The sequence below is a fragment of the Vanessa tameamea genome, chromosome 4, assembly GCF_037043105.1.
Source record: "Vanessa tameamea isolate UH-Manoa-2023 chromosome 4, ilVanTame1 primary haplotype, whole genome shotgun sequence".
Lineage (NCBI taxonomy): Eukaryota > Metazoa > Arthropoda > Insecta > Lepidoptera > Nymphalidae > Vanessa > Vanessa tameamea.
The window spans coordinates 13,143,035-13,158,220 of record NC_087312.1 but is presented as its reverse complement, the minus strand read 5'-3'; the positions used below and the strand labels follow the sequence as shown (position 1 = coordinate 13,158,220).

General features: G+C 33.0%; 2 protein-coding genes across 4 annotated transcripts; one reads left to right on the top strand and one right to left on the bottom strand.

Annotated features, from left to right (window-relative positions):
• The first annotated feature begins 100 nt into the window (after positions 1-100).
• On the top strand, positions 101-5,653 carry LOC113395795 (P2R1A-PPP2R2A-interacting phosphatase regulator 1). Of its 2 annotated transcripts, none has more exons than XM_026633461.2 (4): positions 101-465; positions 3,395-3,506; positions 3,829-4,013; positions 4,259-5,653. In XM_026633461.2, exons 1-4 carry the CDS (start codon positions 359-361, stop codon positions 4,527-4,529), a joined length of 675 nt encoding a protein of 224 aa, XP_026489246.1. In that variant the 5' UTR covers positions 101-358; the 3' UTR covers positions 4,530-5,653. The 2 variants fall into 2 exon arrangements, with proteins under 2 accessions (XP_026489246.1, XP_064076665.1); XM_064220595.1 differs by lacking the exon at positions 101-465 and adding an exon at positions 523-778.
• Positions 5,654-6,553: 900 nt separating this feature from the next.
• LOC113395794 (G2/mitotic-specific cyclin-B3) lies at positions 6,554-14,950 on the bottom strand. 2 transcript variants are annotated; one of them, XM_026633458.2, is made up of 7 exons: positions 14,286-14,950; positions 13,657-13,937; positions 11,035-11,254; positions 9,471-9,725; positions 9,088-9,243; positions 8,651-8,825; positions 6,554-8,487 (listed from the first exon to the last, which is right to left on the bottom strand). In XM_026633458.2, the coding sequence occupies exons 1-7, from the start codon at positions 14,583-14,585 to the stop codon at positions 8,324-8,326; spliced, it is 1,551 nt and encodes a 516-aa protein (XP_026489243.1). In that variant the 5' UTR covers positions 14,586-14,950; the 3' UTR covers positions 6,554-8,323. The 2 variants fall into 2 exon arrangements, with proteins under 2 accessions (XP_026489243.1, XP_064076664.1); XM_064220594.1 differs by having other exon boundaries at positions 11,035-11,170.
• Positions 14,951-15,186: the final 236 nt, after the last annotated feature.

Here is a 15,186-nt window from a genome sequence, read left to right as displayed (position 1 = left end):
ATTATGAATACAGAATATATTTTTGAATGATGCCAATTTTACAATATGGAACACTTCATTTTCTATGGTTATTTACACTTTTTTGAACGTTACTATTGCGGCGGTTTGACAGGTCAGCCTCGAGCCTCTTTTTAGCTTTCCGAGTAGCGTATTTTCATTTTATTTTACCTTATCTTTTCATTTACGCGTTAAAAGTAAAATTTATGTAGTTATTAAAGTAGTATAACTCATGTATTAGTTCGTACCTATGTGCACTTACAGTGTTACATAAACATTAGTGTAGAGCGCTAATCGTATCGGCAATTCTTATGCATATAACTACACGATACGTCAGTTGATGAATGTTAGCTGAAAGATAATGGATGTGGATACTCCTAACATATTAAAAAGGTGCAGTAGTGCACCTCTTATCAATGAAGCGGCGTCTACAGCGGCAACTTCGCCTACAACCAATACAGCGCCCAGGTAAATCCTAGATCTATCGACACGCCTCCCACGGGCCCCGAATCGGCTGTCGCTATGTTACCTGCCTATTTTTGACAGCTGCTGAGGTCGCCAGTGGGTTCCGTGCACGTATTTAGCACTTTATTCCATTTAATTTCAGATTACATGGTGCATGATACAATTTATTATGTTCTAAACAAAGTAATTTAGTTTTTGTAGCAAAAAACAACAAAATATAATATCATTGAAGTGAGGAGAACTTTAATATTTATGAAAGAATAACATCAATATTGATAACAGAAGTTTACCATACTAATCACATTGTTTACAAAAGGTTTGTAATGATTTTAGCTTACAAAAATTGAACATTATCAACATATGCCTTAAAATATCTTGCCTGGTATATATAAACCCAAAAATTATTTGCAGAGTAGATTGAAGTATGTTATTGATCATCTTAATGTTTTAAAATTATTGCTATCTATGTCAATTTCAAATATTTACATATTAATTTAAAGCATTAGCAAATTGGTTGAAGCAAATGTTTAAAATCAATCAGTCTGCATTTGGATGTGTGATAAGTATTTTTAAATGATAAAATATGTGTGTAAGAATAAAGTGTGCAAATATCTAAGTTTACATTTTAAAGATACCATTGTTTTAGCTGCATAAAAGATGAAAGAATTTGATATTTTATTAATATAAAAAACCTTATATGTTTGACATCTGTGTCTCCTTGTGTAATAGAATTCTTGAAATGGATATGCATTTCATATGTCTTTTAGCTTAATGGCATAAAAATTGAGTCATTTAAAATTTTCATTAAAATAAATTCATTAGCTGTAGAAAAATTATATACATATTTGAATACATACAAATGTATTTCTAACTTAAACATTGTTATGACTAAATGTCATGAATACCTTGCTATATTTCTAATAAACATTGTCCATTGTTGTTAGTCATTTTTAATTGGTTTGAGCAAGCCTTTTTAATTTAATATACATTTGTAAACATTACTTATGTTGAGGATGTATAAATATGTATATACAAATCAAAATTAAAAATAGTTCCTTTACAAATCATGACTCTGTGGAATGGTTACAAGAATGTATGCAGCATAATATGTATTAATTATAGAAATCTTATAATTTATAGAATGTCTTATATCTCAGTCAATTCCATCCAATTTAAAATTATAGTACATTCAAAATAGATTTTATTTTCAATGTATAAAATATTATTATGGTTTGGATCAGTAATGTTGATCTTTTAGTGAGTTTTTTAACAATATTCATTGATACTAAAATATCTGAGGATAAGATTGAGATGACAGAGATATGATTAGGTTTCATTGAGTTAAAGTATATATTATTGAAATTAAATTAATGAAATTGGTCATATGTATTTATAAATAAAATACCACTCGAATTCAAAATATACATTGTTCAAGAATGCTTTTACAAGCACTTTTCAATCATAATTTTAGAGAAATGTAATAAATGTCAAGTTACCACTGGTTTTAGAAACTCAGTAGGTAGTAGTTACTCTTTTCCAACATTTGAAATGCATTGACATCACAAGATGGTGTGATTACACCAATAGCTTCGGAGATCTTGTAATCGGAGACTTGAAATTTAGCATAGTTACTCGTTTCTTGACATAGGTTTCTATATGGTATATAGTGAGTGTTCACTATGAGAGGATTTTTGATTAAATTTCATTAAAATAAATTAATTAAACTATTTAATTGCAAACACATTTGATATTAGCTATATACATAAAAGCTGTATGATGATATAACTAAAATTATATGTTAAAATTAAGTGTGACTAAATACATATTCTCTTCCCACAATCCTAGGCGGTAGGGCTTTGTTCAAGTTTCTTAAAATATTTAATCATATATTCTACCACCAAGCAGCAATATTGTTGTGTTCTAGTTTGAATTTTAATTTGAGTAAACCAGTGCAACTACAGGGACAAGGGACATAACATTCCAGTTCCTAAGGTTGACAGTGGATTGGCAATGTAAGGAATGGTTAAAATTTCTTATGTTACTAATCTCTATAGACGGTGGTGACCAACTGCGATCAAGTGGGCTATATGCTTGTCCGCATACCTATTTCATAAAAACAAAATCATTTCTCGTATATATACACTAACAATATTATATTTTTGCATCAACATGTTTACCAACCTTTGTTGTGAAGATACAGGCATCATAGTCTAGCTAATCTTGAAAAAGCAGACTAGATTCAGTTTTTGCTATTATAACATATTGTTTTGCTGCGAATTTCTCTTATATTAAAATATGCTCATGCTCCTTCATGTACTTGATAAGGAATAAACGACTATGTAATATTATTATGCTAGAATATTAAATAAAACGAAGAGTGCATTGTATTTAAAATTTTATGTTGTTTTGAATTGATTTCCAATTATTGATACTTATAGATAAGAATATATAGAATGTCAAATAATAGCTTGTAAACTTAAGATGTTATTTGAATAAACATTGAATCACAATATATTATTGTCATGTTCAGACACTATAGAATATGAAATAATGTTTTGCTTTCGAAATTGGTTGTGTAAACTTTATGGCATTGTATTGAATTTTTTTATTGCCATTCTTGGTTTAATAATATTAGGAAATATGTATGAAGTTATTTTTTAGTTGTTGATTTATTGTTTCGAGGTTGGTTTAATATAATAATCAAATAAAATTGAGTACACACAGAAGAAAATAAACACAGGATACATTGTCTTAGATATTGTTAAAATAAATGATGCAAGTTTTTTACGATTTATCTGTTAAACGGTAAAATAACTCATGCATACATATTTCACAGTAAAACTCATGTTTGTTTTTATATCATTAATTTTAATAGTAACGTACTGCCGCGCTGTTCTGTTTAAGTTAATGTATTACATATTTCTTGTTTCAGGAGCACATCATTTTTCAGCATGTTCACGAATAACAGTTTACCCCGCACGCGCAGTAATAGCATCAGCTGCAGTCCTCTGTCAGCAGCCGTCAACATACCTGGGAGTATACAAGTAAGTACAAAACATTTGATTGTTTAAAAAAATAACTTTGTTTTTATTTTGGATTATATACTAAGTGAACACAAATGAAAGAAATGGGTCATTACATTACAAATTAAAATTTTTAGTTTGATGAAAATATTTTATGAACATATATAGCAACTCAGATAATGCAGAAAGTGCCTTATAATATTGTACCTACTCTATAAAGTAACTAAAAAATAAGATTTGAACCGTCTAGTATCGATCGATGTTATTATTCGAAATTCTGATTGATCATTTCCTTTCGGTTCTTAAAATTAGCTTTTACTAGTAACAATAAATAACCTCCCAGAGCACGTGCGGCCGGCGCCTCACCCCGCGCGTGAACCAGCTGCGCGCGGAGGAGTGCGCCGACGTGAGCAACACGCGGGAGGTGGCGCACGAGCGGGAGGTGCACACCGCCATGCAGATGGGGCAGTCCTACGAGGACCTCACGCTGCTGGGCGGGCCCGCAAACTCGCCCACCAGGGTGCCCAGGTAACACTTCCAGGATTCATATTCGCCGCGAGCTCGACGGCTCGCAGCACACTCGGGTCACTGTAGTCAGTTCACACTTTATATAAAACGACTCTGAATAAATTTAATGAAAAAAATGTAATCTCCAACACTTCTCAGAAGTGGCTCAGTTACACCTGCTGATTTAATCCTGCCAAATAATTTTCTATACATAGATAGACTAAGAAAACCATATCAGCACTAGCAATGTGCAACCGCTGCCGCAGGTTCTCGCCCGTGGTGTCGCCGTCGCCCACGCGCAAGTACACGACGCGGCGCAGCCTGTCGCCCATCGCGCTGCGGGCGTCGTCGTTCAGCCCCGTGCGGCCCAACGTGCTGGTGGGCAAGCGGCGCTGCGACGACGGCGACGCGTCGCTGTGCAAGCGCATGTGCACGGGCCGCCTCACGCCGTCCACGCCCGGCACGCCCGACTCCGACTCGCTGGAGTGCACGTTCCGGCCCGTGTCCCCGCGCGGCGACCCCCCGCGGCCCAGCTAGTGCGCGCGGGGGCCCCGTGGGGATCGTTCTGTGAGGCCGCTCGGCCCGCTCGTGGGGAGCGACCGGACGCTCGTCGACGCCTCCCGTGCGAGGTCGATCGAAACGGGCCCGATGTGTCTCGATCGGACCTCGGGCCGGACGTGAGGTTGTAAGTACTCTCGGGTGCATCGGAGTAGCCTATGGCGTTAGTTCCTAATAGTGAACTTGTAGCGTATTATTCTTATCGTAACGTAGAAGTTAAAAGCGAGTGCCCTTTTAATAGCCAAAGCATCCAAAACTTTATTGTAAATATGTTGTTAGGTGCGTTCTTATATGACGAGCGCGTATATTGTATATAGTTTAGTTTTGTAAGTGAACGTAGCCATTACTTTACATAAGCTCATTTGAGGAGTTGAAGTGTTCTCTCCTTTCATCCCGCCTTTCGTTTATGTAATTAGTTAGTCATCCTGATCGTTTCGATCTCTGGAGATAAATGTATAGAAGTTGGAAACGAAAATCTTAGTAAATGATAACACTTGTCTACTGCAAAGTTTTTTATTACATATTAGAATAACATTTGAAATAACAGCGTCACGGCAGCTGTTCTAAAATCCTTTAATAACATACATTCGAAATATTTTCAATGATGTCCAATTAAATTTTCAGTGTATAATTCTCAAATAATTTGTTAATATTTCAAAACCGAAGTCTTAGCATAAAACATATTGTCATTATATTATAACATTTATCATTTATGTATAAGTCTCGAGTAACTTTGGTCTTCGTAATATTTTACTCATAGAATTTTGTTTGTGTTCATTATTCACTTTGAATAAGTTGTGCTTTTGATTGTACCATATTGGTAAACTCTGTCCATTGAATGTTCGTTACAATATGCGGGCATTTTAGTTTTAAGTTTAATTTTACTTGCCAAGTTTGATATGAATTTATCAATTTATTAGTACAGGGTAATGAACGCGTGTAGGGTTGCTTCGAGGACGTTTGTATACAAAACTTAACGATTATTATCAAAGTGTTTTTTTGCCATCGGTATTAAAATTAATGGCTAAAAACAAATATAATTATTGAATATTTTTCGAGTATTTCCCGTATATCATATAAACAATTATTGTAAGAAAACATAATAAATATTTATATATTGACAACATTCAATGGAAAGTTTTATTGTGATAGTTTGATAACAGTATAATTCAAACGAATTCATCTAATCTCATACATGCTGTTAAACATATAATTTGGGCTATATAATTACCTCAAATACACATGTATATGAACTGTTATTGTATGCATTTTTATTTTGTATATAAAATTAAGATTAATGTCAACTAAATTCTATGATGGATTATTCAATGTGTTGTTCATTGAACTTAAAGTCAATGACAACGGCTTGATATACATATTATTAAAGATAAATTGTCAGTGTCTCCATTAGTAGACATACTGAAATTCTAACTTATTGAACTCAGATTTTTCAGTACTGTATTATTTGTGGCATGCATCAGGTCCAATGGAATCTAGATCCACAATTTTTCACTTTTAAATATGGTGAAAGTTAACAAAATCAGATAAATTTCAACTCATCTTATATGCCATGCAAAGGGCCGTTTTAAAAACATATTTTGCCCAATACGCCGGGATATGAGCTATCCAGGCGTGTCGTAAGTGTTTTGGTTCATAATTCACCATTATCATATAAATACCAATTAATAGATATAACTTTTCAATCTGAATGAATCCATCGACACATCTTATTAATACGGCATTTAACCTTTAGTAAGTATGGGAGTTAAAGTTAAAAATATTTTTTGTAATCATTTAATTTCATAAAGCTGTTTGTAATACCTAAAAAGTGCTTATCAGCGACTGTTGTACCTATATATGTATTATAAGTAGGTTTGTTTTATAACTTTTGTAAGTATAGCTGGAGTCATAGAGACTTATATAGAGATAATGTTTTCAAGTGATTAAATCACAACAATGACTACTGTCTTATTTTTCATTTTAAAATCTAGAAAAAAAACAAGTTACCAAACCAAAATCACTTTTATTTACACATCAGTTTTACATTAACCTTGTATAATTAAGACAAATGATATTAAGAAAAAAACAGTTTTAAAAGTAATTAATCTAAAACTTACCATTAGTGAACAATATTATAACATTCCAATATTTTGTACTCTTTAAAATGTGATAAATTACAAAACATACGACAATGATGTGAATAATCTCACAATAATTACTATATTATGTAAATTAATTAAAACATTACAAAATCCATTAATAATAATTATAATTAAAACGGTACTAGCAAACTGCCAAATACAATACATGTAGATATCATATACAAAACTTATTCTGTCGGAAGCAAGTTGACCAACCACAACCGTTTGTGATTTCAAGGCAACAAAAACATGACAGCAAAAAATCTTCAAAATACAAAACCATTCTCCGTACAGCTACAGATTTAGCATTCATCACTGATCATTTTCGACATTCACAATATGATAATTGTGTAGTACATAGTCTCATTACTATGGACAACAATTGTTTTCGCAGATAAGTTAAAATTCGAAAAACTACCGGAACATATCTATAGATTAATAAATTAAGTTTTAGCATTGACACTATTTGTAGCCGGCATTTTTATGTATAAGATCTATTACAATGAGTGTGTATTACCACAACTAAAAGTAAAGGACTAAACACAAACATTAAAAATAAAACTTAAATTAATTATATTACGGTCGACGAACCTATAATTTGCTATAGGAAGACACTATTTACTAAATAAATAAGTTGTTACATATTGGAATGCACATAATCTATTGAGGTTGTGATGTTTGCAAAGTGAGGATTTGGTGTGGTTTTGGTTAATTTTTATATTCAAATAAAAATACTGGAGATATGTTCCTTGGAAACTTAGTTTCACTGGGTATATCTCCTCACTTGGAGGATAAACGCCTCAAGTCTTTCGGTGGTTTTTAACACACTTGCCATATTAGAATATGGCACTTTCAACTAGTTTCGACATTCACATCAACACTCAGGTAAGAACTATACCTACATGACACCACGTCAATATTTTTCAGTCTTTTTGCGTTATTCCGAAGTTGTAAACTATGTCGACAATTTTAATGGTACCAAAGTTTCAATAAACGCTCTAAATTTCTTATCAACATAAGTATAAAATAGAAAATAAACTACTCAATTAATGTCAAAGTACGAGTAAGTACAATTAAATTTTAATAACAATTTTTCTGTTACAAGTAAAATAAACGAGAACATAGTATATTCCTTTGAGCTTCGAACATTCAAGTCCCTTGTGTATTGCAGAGATACAATTTTAGCCATTGCCTTTCAACCAACTTGCACTAACTTGAAATTATTCTAGATAGTTCTACATTTTGCAAATTTGAATTTCCTACCTAAAGTAAATGTTCTAATCAATAGCCTTTGTGGCACATTACATTACACTGTCTTAAATAAAATGATAACAATGCCAGGGTGTCACAAACGAAAATTATTTATCAATTAACAGTTTAAATATGATTATTAACTCTATATCATGCACCCTGGCACTTCTCATTAACAAACATTAATTTAGTCTGTATAAGGCTTAAGTTACTTTATTCCATTGTTTGATTGGTCAAAAAGTATTGTTGATTTTCAGATAATAATGATTTAAGCGAGATTTTGTGATTGTATCTTAAGCCTTATAAAAATACACACGTTATAGAATTTGGACTCACCTTTATTTATGCTTTAACAGTATGCAAAGTGCCACAAGGCGCGCCTCAGCTGCCGAGCACGGAGTCGTCGATGAGGGGGACTTTTGCTACTTCGAAGAAGATTGTGTGTGAATACTTATTCCGCACGGTGCTGATCGCTGATTTGGGTTTTTTGTGTAGTGTCGCGTTTTGTTCTAACGCTATGGGGAGAATGTCTTTTAATGTGTAGCCTGAAAAAAAAAAAACATACTTAAGTATTATGACTAACTTTGTAGTCCTGTCTCAAGTCAGATATACACGAGTGATATAAGATTGATCAAGATACTTTATGTTTATGATATATGATAGCAAATTATATTTATTAATATTAATTAAAGTATTCAGTCTTGGGACCTGTGTAGTATTGGAGAGTGGGTGTCCAGCTGCCGAGGGATTTCATCCGTAACGCGATGTAGAGTGCGGCGGCCGCCATCTTGCTGTCCGAATGGTTCAGCAGCCCATACTCCAGCAGGCATTGCTCGAGCACGAACCGGGCTAGCGTGAGAGTCGGCATCGAAACTCGGGCACACTATATAAAATTAATTAGAACGACTATATTAAAAATGTTGACAAAATTATTATGAATGGTAAAAAGTTACAAAGATATAAGCTAACTAAGTAAGTGTATATAGAATCGTAAATTAACAAGTTAACTGGAACCCAATCAATACTACAATGTCTATTGTAATGGAAGATATTACTTGAAAGAATGTATGAGAATAAGTTGGACACGTGGAACTCTGATTTATAACAGGTGGAAGAGATTACAATTACGTTTTCAAAATACTCACCCTGGCGTATCTCCTAAGGAACCTATAAGAGAGCGGTATGCCGAGATCGAAGTCTACGACGCGCAGTATAGTCATTTCCATCTTGAGCAGTTGGCTTAACGTATACGCACCGTCGCAAATGTACAGGAAATCGTCCACTAGCGGCGGAATGCGCTCCTGGAGATCGTGTCGATACATTAGTGCCATACATGACATAATAAATATAATACTTCATTGCACACTACAAACAAGATCTAAAGAAAGAAATTGCACAAAAGGCTATTTCTTGTCGAATATCCACCCAATTCATAATGCTTTAATACTTATTTTTATATCGATAAACAACAACAAAAATTAAAATGTAAATCAATAATTAAAAATAAGTTCAACAAAATACTCCTCACATCAAATTTGGAAGCGATAAATAACGCAGATGCACCAAGCAGCTGCAATTCTTCTTTTGTGAGGTGTTCCTTTTCGGGCTGAGTCTTGCTGGACCTCGTGAGGTAAAGGTCCACCAGCTTAACAGCGAGGTATAGAGTTTCGTGATTTAATTCGAAGCTCTCTTGAACTTCTACCATCCAATCAACGAGCAACGCCCGCATCCACGACGTTATACCTTTCATCCGGACGAGGTAGTCATCGATTAGGAACAGTCGCTAAAAATATAAAAGGTATTTAGAATTTCAATAAAATAAATTCTTTGCCCCGATTCAAATCAACAAACTGTCTACGAAGTCATATAAAATTAATTAACAATATTCTTTGTTACAGCCTCATTTATTTAAGTATGATAACTCAATAGTTATAGATTTCAGTCAAATAGAGTAAACTAAACTTATTGGGTGTTTCAGTCAACAAATAGTAGCTCAAACAAGTTTGAAAGTGAGCAGTATTGACTCGGAAAACACATCAAACCGTTGTTCCTGCACTGAATTCTCAGGTGTCGTTAGATTGCAGACCCATTTGATTATGGCAATGAAAGAATAGTATCTGTTTGCACAGATTTGTGCACTATATTTGCCTTATTTGCTTTGAGAATTGCTACTGTGACCGGAATCGGACAAGAAGATATCAAAGTATGTTAAATTCATTCTTTTATTTCATTAAATAGCCTAATTTAATGTGAAAAGAACAGGGCTTTCTGTAAAGCCTTTTTTTCTTTTCACATTACGTAAGCTTTAATTTCCGACAAGAAGTCTACTTTGTCAAACTTAAAAAGATTGGAGTTAGAGCTTTGTTCAAGCCCGTCTGGGTAGGTACCACCCACTCATCAGATATTTTATCGCCAAACAACAGTACTCAGTATTGTTGTGTTGCACAGGCACACGGTTTATAACATCTTAGTTAGTTTAGTTCCCAAGGTTGGTGGCGTATTGGCTATGTAAGGAATGGTTAATATTTCTTACAGCGCCATTGTCCATGGACCATGGTGACCACTTTCTATCAGGTGGCCCATATGTTCGTCCGCCAACCTATACCATAAAAAAAAAATAAAAAATGTACAAAGTAGTTTTTTTTTTCAAAGTCGCTTTATGAACTTATAGCGTTTTATTAGCTTGTTGGTCTCAGAGAACGGCTTGTAAATTATTTTGAATTATAAATATTGTTTAAATTGCGGCATTGGTACTAATACTGGTTAGAATACGATAATCTTGTCAAAAAATAATTAAAAACTCTGACAAACTACGTAAAAGTTTCATGGACTTAAAATATTTATAAAATCATCTCGCGTTCGGCGGTGAAAAAAAAAAACATCGTAATGATGATGAGCATGTGTCGTCTGATTTGCCGTTGTATATTCACCAACCCACACTGAAACAGGGTGGTGAAAAAAATTAGGCCAGTAGTGAGAAATTTACGTTTTTCCTTTTTTTTTTGTTTACTAATTAATGAAAGCAAAATACTTGTTATTGGTATGAATAAAAATAATACACAGATAATCTAAATAAATATAGCAAAACTTACTTCTCTATTCTTCAAGTAGTTGAAAATATCCATAGCATAATTGGAAACCTGGAATGCATCATTCCAGTTCTCCTTGTCAAAGTCGGGAACACCATCAGGAACCTCGTGTGGGGTGCCCGTTTCCTCGTCCAGGGATCTATTAGCAGTGTCGTCTAAATTAACTTTATCAAGTTTCTCACTTATAACTTTATATCCTTCTTTTGTAGCATCATTTGGACTCCTAGAAGTTTAAATTTCATATATGTATTGTTGTATATGTATTCAATGTAAAAACTAGTACAAGCAATCCCCAGAAAATTGCTAGTTAGATACGTAAGTTTAGTATTATACTAATAATAAGAGTTTAAAGAAGTTTATATCTAATATAAATGATTCGCCAACAACATAAATATATAAATGATATTATTTTAATATTTTACATATCTTTTTCAATGCAATAGATTAAATTAGAAATGATACGACTTCGCGGGGGTCTAGTCCTCGTCGAGTCATGTCGCGGGAAATGTTTCGAGTCTGTTTTTAAGATAATTTGTTATTTAAAATAAATATCAATTTCATGAGGTAGAGAGTTTACCTTCGGATAATGGCATAAAAAATATTGACATGATAATATAATAGCGACTGAAAAACAGTAACACAATTTCCAAATATTGTGCACTACGTCACCAGTTTGTGGGGCTCGTAGTTTGTGTCCTGTTGGATGCGGGTATTTGTACTATGTACATTTTTTATTATAATTTAAAATCTACATTGTTAATTTGTCTGTAAAATATGATGTGTTAGTCACCGTCCAGATAACGTTAGCAGTTATTGTTGGCAAACGCGTAAAGAAAAAAAAGAATTTAATTTAAGCTCCTCTCATTGAAATGTTGGGAGAGCAACTCACAAACTAATTTGTTCGATAACTTTAACAGATTTATAAGTAAATCAATTTATTATTTAATGAACAATACCGTTGCGAATTTTCCATTGTCTACTCTCCTGATGCACAATCGATTATTTAACATGTTTTGATTTATTCATGAAATAATAAATTATTTTGAGATTGATATCGACGCTTTAACAGGACTATTGATTAGTAAATTCGGCCGTTACAATGCAGTTGGTCATTATAATCTAAGTAGTACTAAATTCTAATTACAAAAATAAACAATTGCGTCATGATCTTTAGAAACCAAAATAACATCTTGTGAATAGATATAGCATCTTAACACTTTAGATCTAGAATTTAAATCTCCTACAATAATTAAATAATATGCGCGCTATCAGATTGATGTGCGATCTTTTGGACCTGAATTAAGTGTGGTCTAGTAACGGTAGCATCGACTCACGAGAGGCGAGACGATAGAACGTGTCGGGACATGTTTGTGTGGACTTTTTTTATATGATTAAAATAATACGAAGTAACTATAATTTTGTTAGAGATTTAAAACAAAATATCAAAGTCGAACATACATACATAATATATACAATGACTAAGTGATAAAATCATAACCACCCTTTTGGCTTTGTCAGAGTTGTAATTCCTTTGCTAGTGCTTCTTTCGAGAACTTTAATTTTCAATTTCCTTTGACAAGGTTCCATCCCATTGTGATAGCAAGCAGATCATAAGATACATTATTTAGTATACATATAATCATACAATACATTAAAAGTTTTGTCTATAATATCAACTTATACTAACCAAAAGAATACCAGGAGGAAGGTTATAGTAAAGATACTTCTTTTTTTATAAAACCAAGCATTAAGGGAACGCTGACGACGACGCAAGGGATCGAAACTGAAGAGTTTCGAAACCAATAGGCTATTGAGGCTTTGAAACGTAATTAAAAATAATACTAACTTTAGTTATGTTAGTTTCATTTTTAACTGTAAAATATTATCAGTCAATTACTAATAATATTTTATAGTTCTTTTAAACAGAAAAACGAAAAAAAGATCTTCAGTTATAAATAATGACCATGGACAAGAGAAATAAATTATAAGTGATATACTTTAAATCATTGACCCACATAGCACTACTGTCCACATCAAACAACTGGCAATGTTATAATAATAACTAGAACAACATAATCTACAAAAGATCTGTTTGTTTGTCAAAATTATTATTAATTATTAGAGAAGATGCTAATGTCAGTAAGAGTTTATTCTGTCATATCCTGCCATAGTAATCTTTCTATTCTAAATACACAAGTATTAACAAAACTAGTCAATATAATCAAAAACATGAAAAAAAATAACAGAATCACTCTTAGATTAGCAACATACAAACAATCCGCCTACTATTAACAGCAAGGGTAATGTATTGATTGAACTGTTGTAGTTATAAAATATGATCATGTGGTTATATTATCATTTCAGTTTCTTAATTAAATATTGGCTATATTATAAATGGAAAGTAACATGTCTGTCTGTTTCACTTTCACAGCCACTGAACCAAGCTTGAATGAATTTAATGAATGAATGAAGCAAGCTTGAACCCCATGGAAAGACATAGGCTACTTTTTACACCTATCACCTGATGAACAACCCCTAAAACGCAAGTAAAGTTTTACAGCCCATTTAAATATTGTAATAGGTTATGATTTAAATAATTTTGTAAATATTTAAAGGTATACTAACATATTTTCTAAAGCTGTCATGTACAATGATGGTTCACCGGATGCATCACTTCGAGCCGATTTAGCTGAGCTCTGACTTTGGTTCTGATTTTCCTTAATCAATGATTTTTCCTTCTTGTCAATGTTTTTGAGAATGCCATTCTGTGCCCTGGTTGCTACGAGTTTAGGTGGGTCTTTGGCAAAATGCTTTTGCACGGATTCTATAGCATTGCTTGCTGCTTTCTGCAATTGCTTTGTTTTAGAGGCCTTACCATTCACTGCTGCTGTCTGTGGCTTGACACTCTAAAAGGATTACAATACATCAGCTCTAAAAAAAACTTAATATGCAGAAGCATGATTTTATTTAGATGTAAATAAATAATATTATATTTTTATCAAAATATATATGCAATCTTAATAATTCGTCGAGTGAATATTATGTATAAAAAAGAAACTGAACGATTTTTATAAAATATAATTTTAGAGGGAAAGTTCATTGACCTATGGTAATTCTATCAAAACATTGGATTTTAATATCTGTTAAATTGCTAATTTACATAAGCATTTGATGATATCCTCTTGCACTAATGTAAGGTCATAAATAACCAATTACCCTCTAACACATTATAAAATAGTTTCGAAAAGTCTCACCTTTAAGATTGGGAGCAATTTGCTTTCCACTGTGACCTTTTTCATCCCCATGACCTTGTCTTTATCATTATTTGCGGTGGATTTATTAAAGGCATTGGTAATATCTCCAAACGCCGCTCTTTTTGCAGTCATGTCTTTTAAAGGGCTGTCTGCTTTCCTTTTGTTTGGCGCTTTCAAACTGTCTTTGTAGCTTTTCAGAGTAGCTAATTGCTTACTCCTCGTTGTAATCCCATGGGTCATGATGCCGTTCAAGTTCTCATTGACGCCGATGGGCTTTGATGCCAACCTTGTTGGCGCCATTATGTAGGATTTTGCCTCCGTCACGTGTACTTAACTAATAGTGCGATCAATTCGTTGAGAAGTAATTACGTTGTCAAATATTGCAAGTAAATTAGGAAGTAAACAATCGGTTTAAATTCTCATGCTCAACGATCAAAAATGGAGGCAAAACAACTGAACGTCTGATGTAAGCAGCGTCATACAAATATTTTGCACAAATATAACAGTACTCACAACGGCAGACGGCAGCAGCCGCTTTGGAGGTTTCATAAATTATTTTGGAAGTCGCACTATCTATTTTAGATACTCAAAAGTTTCTTTAAGTCTGAATTGAACGTTATTTCAACTCGCAACCGAACAGAGTTGTCTACAAAAACCGTTGCATATTGCTTTAAATTTCTATTGGCAAACAGATTAGCCAATCACGAAGACTCTTCAAATTCGTTCCATTTCATCTAAGTATTTACTGATATCCTCGATGGCTAATATGGATAACAAATATATATTTTTTATTTTTACTTTACTTAAAATATTATACTTAAAATGTAAAAACTTTAATAAATATGTTAGTGAATTCTTTTTTTAAAGTAAGCCCTAAATAAAGAAATTGAGTAATCAAAAC

Bases quoted from the DNA above. Each gene is read 5' to 3' on its own strand.
- LOC113395795 (XM_026633461.2), top strand. From the start codon at position 359: ATGGATGTGGATACTCCTAACATATTAAAAAGGTGCAGTAGTGCACCT. The intron at 466-3,394 runs GTAAATCCTAGA...TTCTTGTTTCAG, and splicing joins ACAACCAATACAGCGCCCAG to GAGCACATCATTTTTCAGCA. The intron at 4,014-4,258 runs GTAACACTTCCA...CCGCTGCCGCAG, and splicing joins TCGCCCACCAGGGTGCCCAG to GTTCTCGCCCGTGGTGTCGC.
- LOC113395794 (XM_026633458.2), bottom strand. From the start codon at position 14,585: ATGGCGCCAACAAGGTTGGCATCAAAGCCCATCGGCGTCAATGAGAAC. The intron at 11,255-13,656 runs GTTAGTATACCT...TTAAACTTCTAG, and splicing joins ATGACAGCTTTAGAAAATAT to GAGTCCAAATGATGCTACAA. The intron at 9,244-9,470 runs GTGAGGAGTATT...CACGATCTCCAG, and splicing joins TTATCGCTTCCAAATTTGAT to GAGCGCATTCCGCCGCTAGT.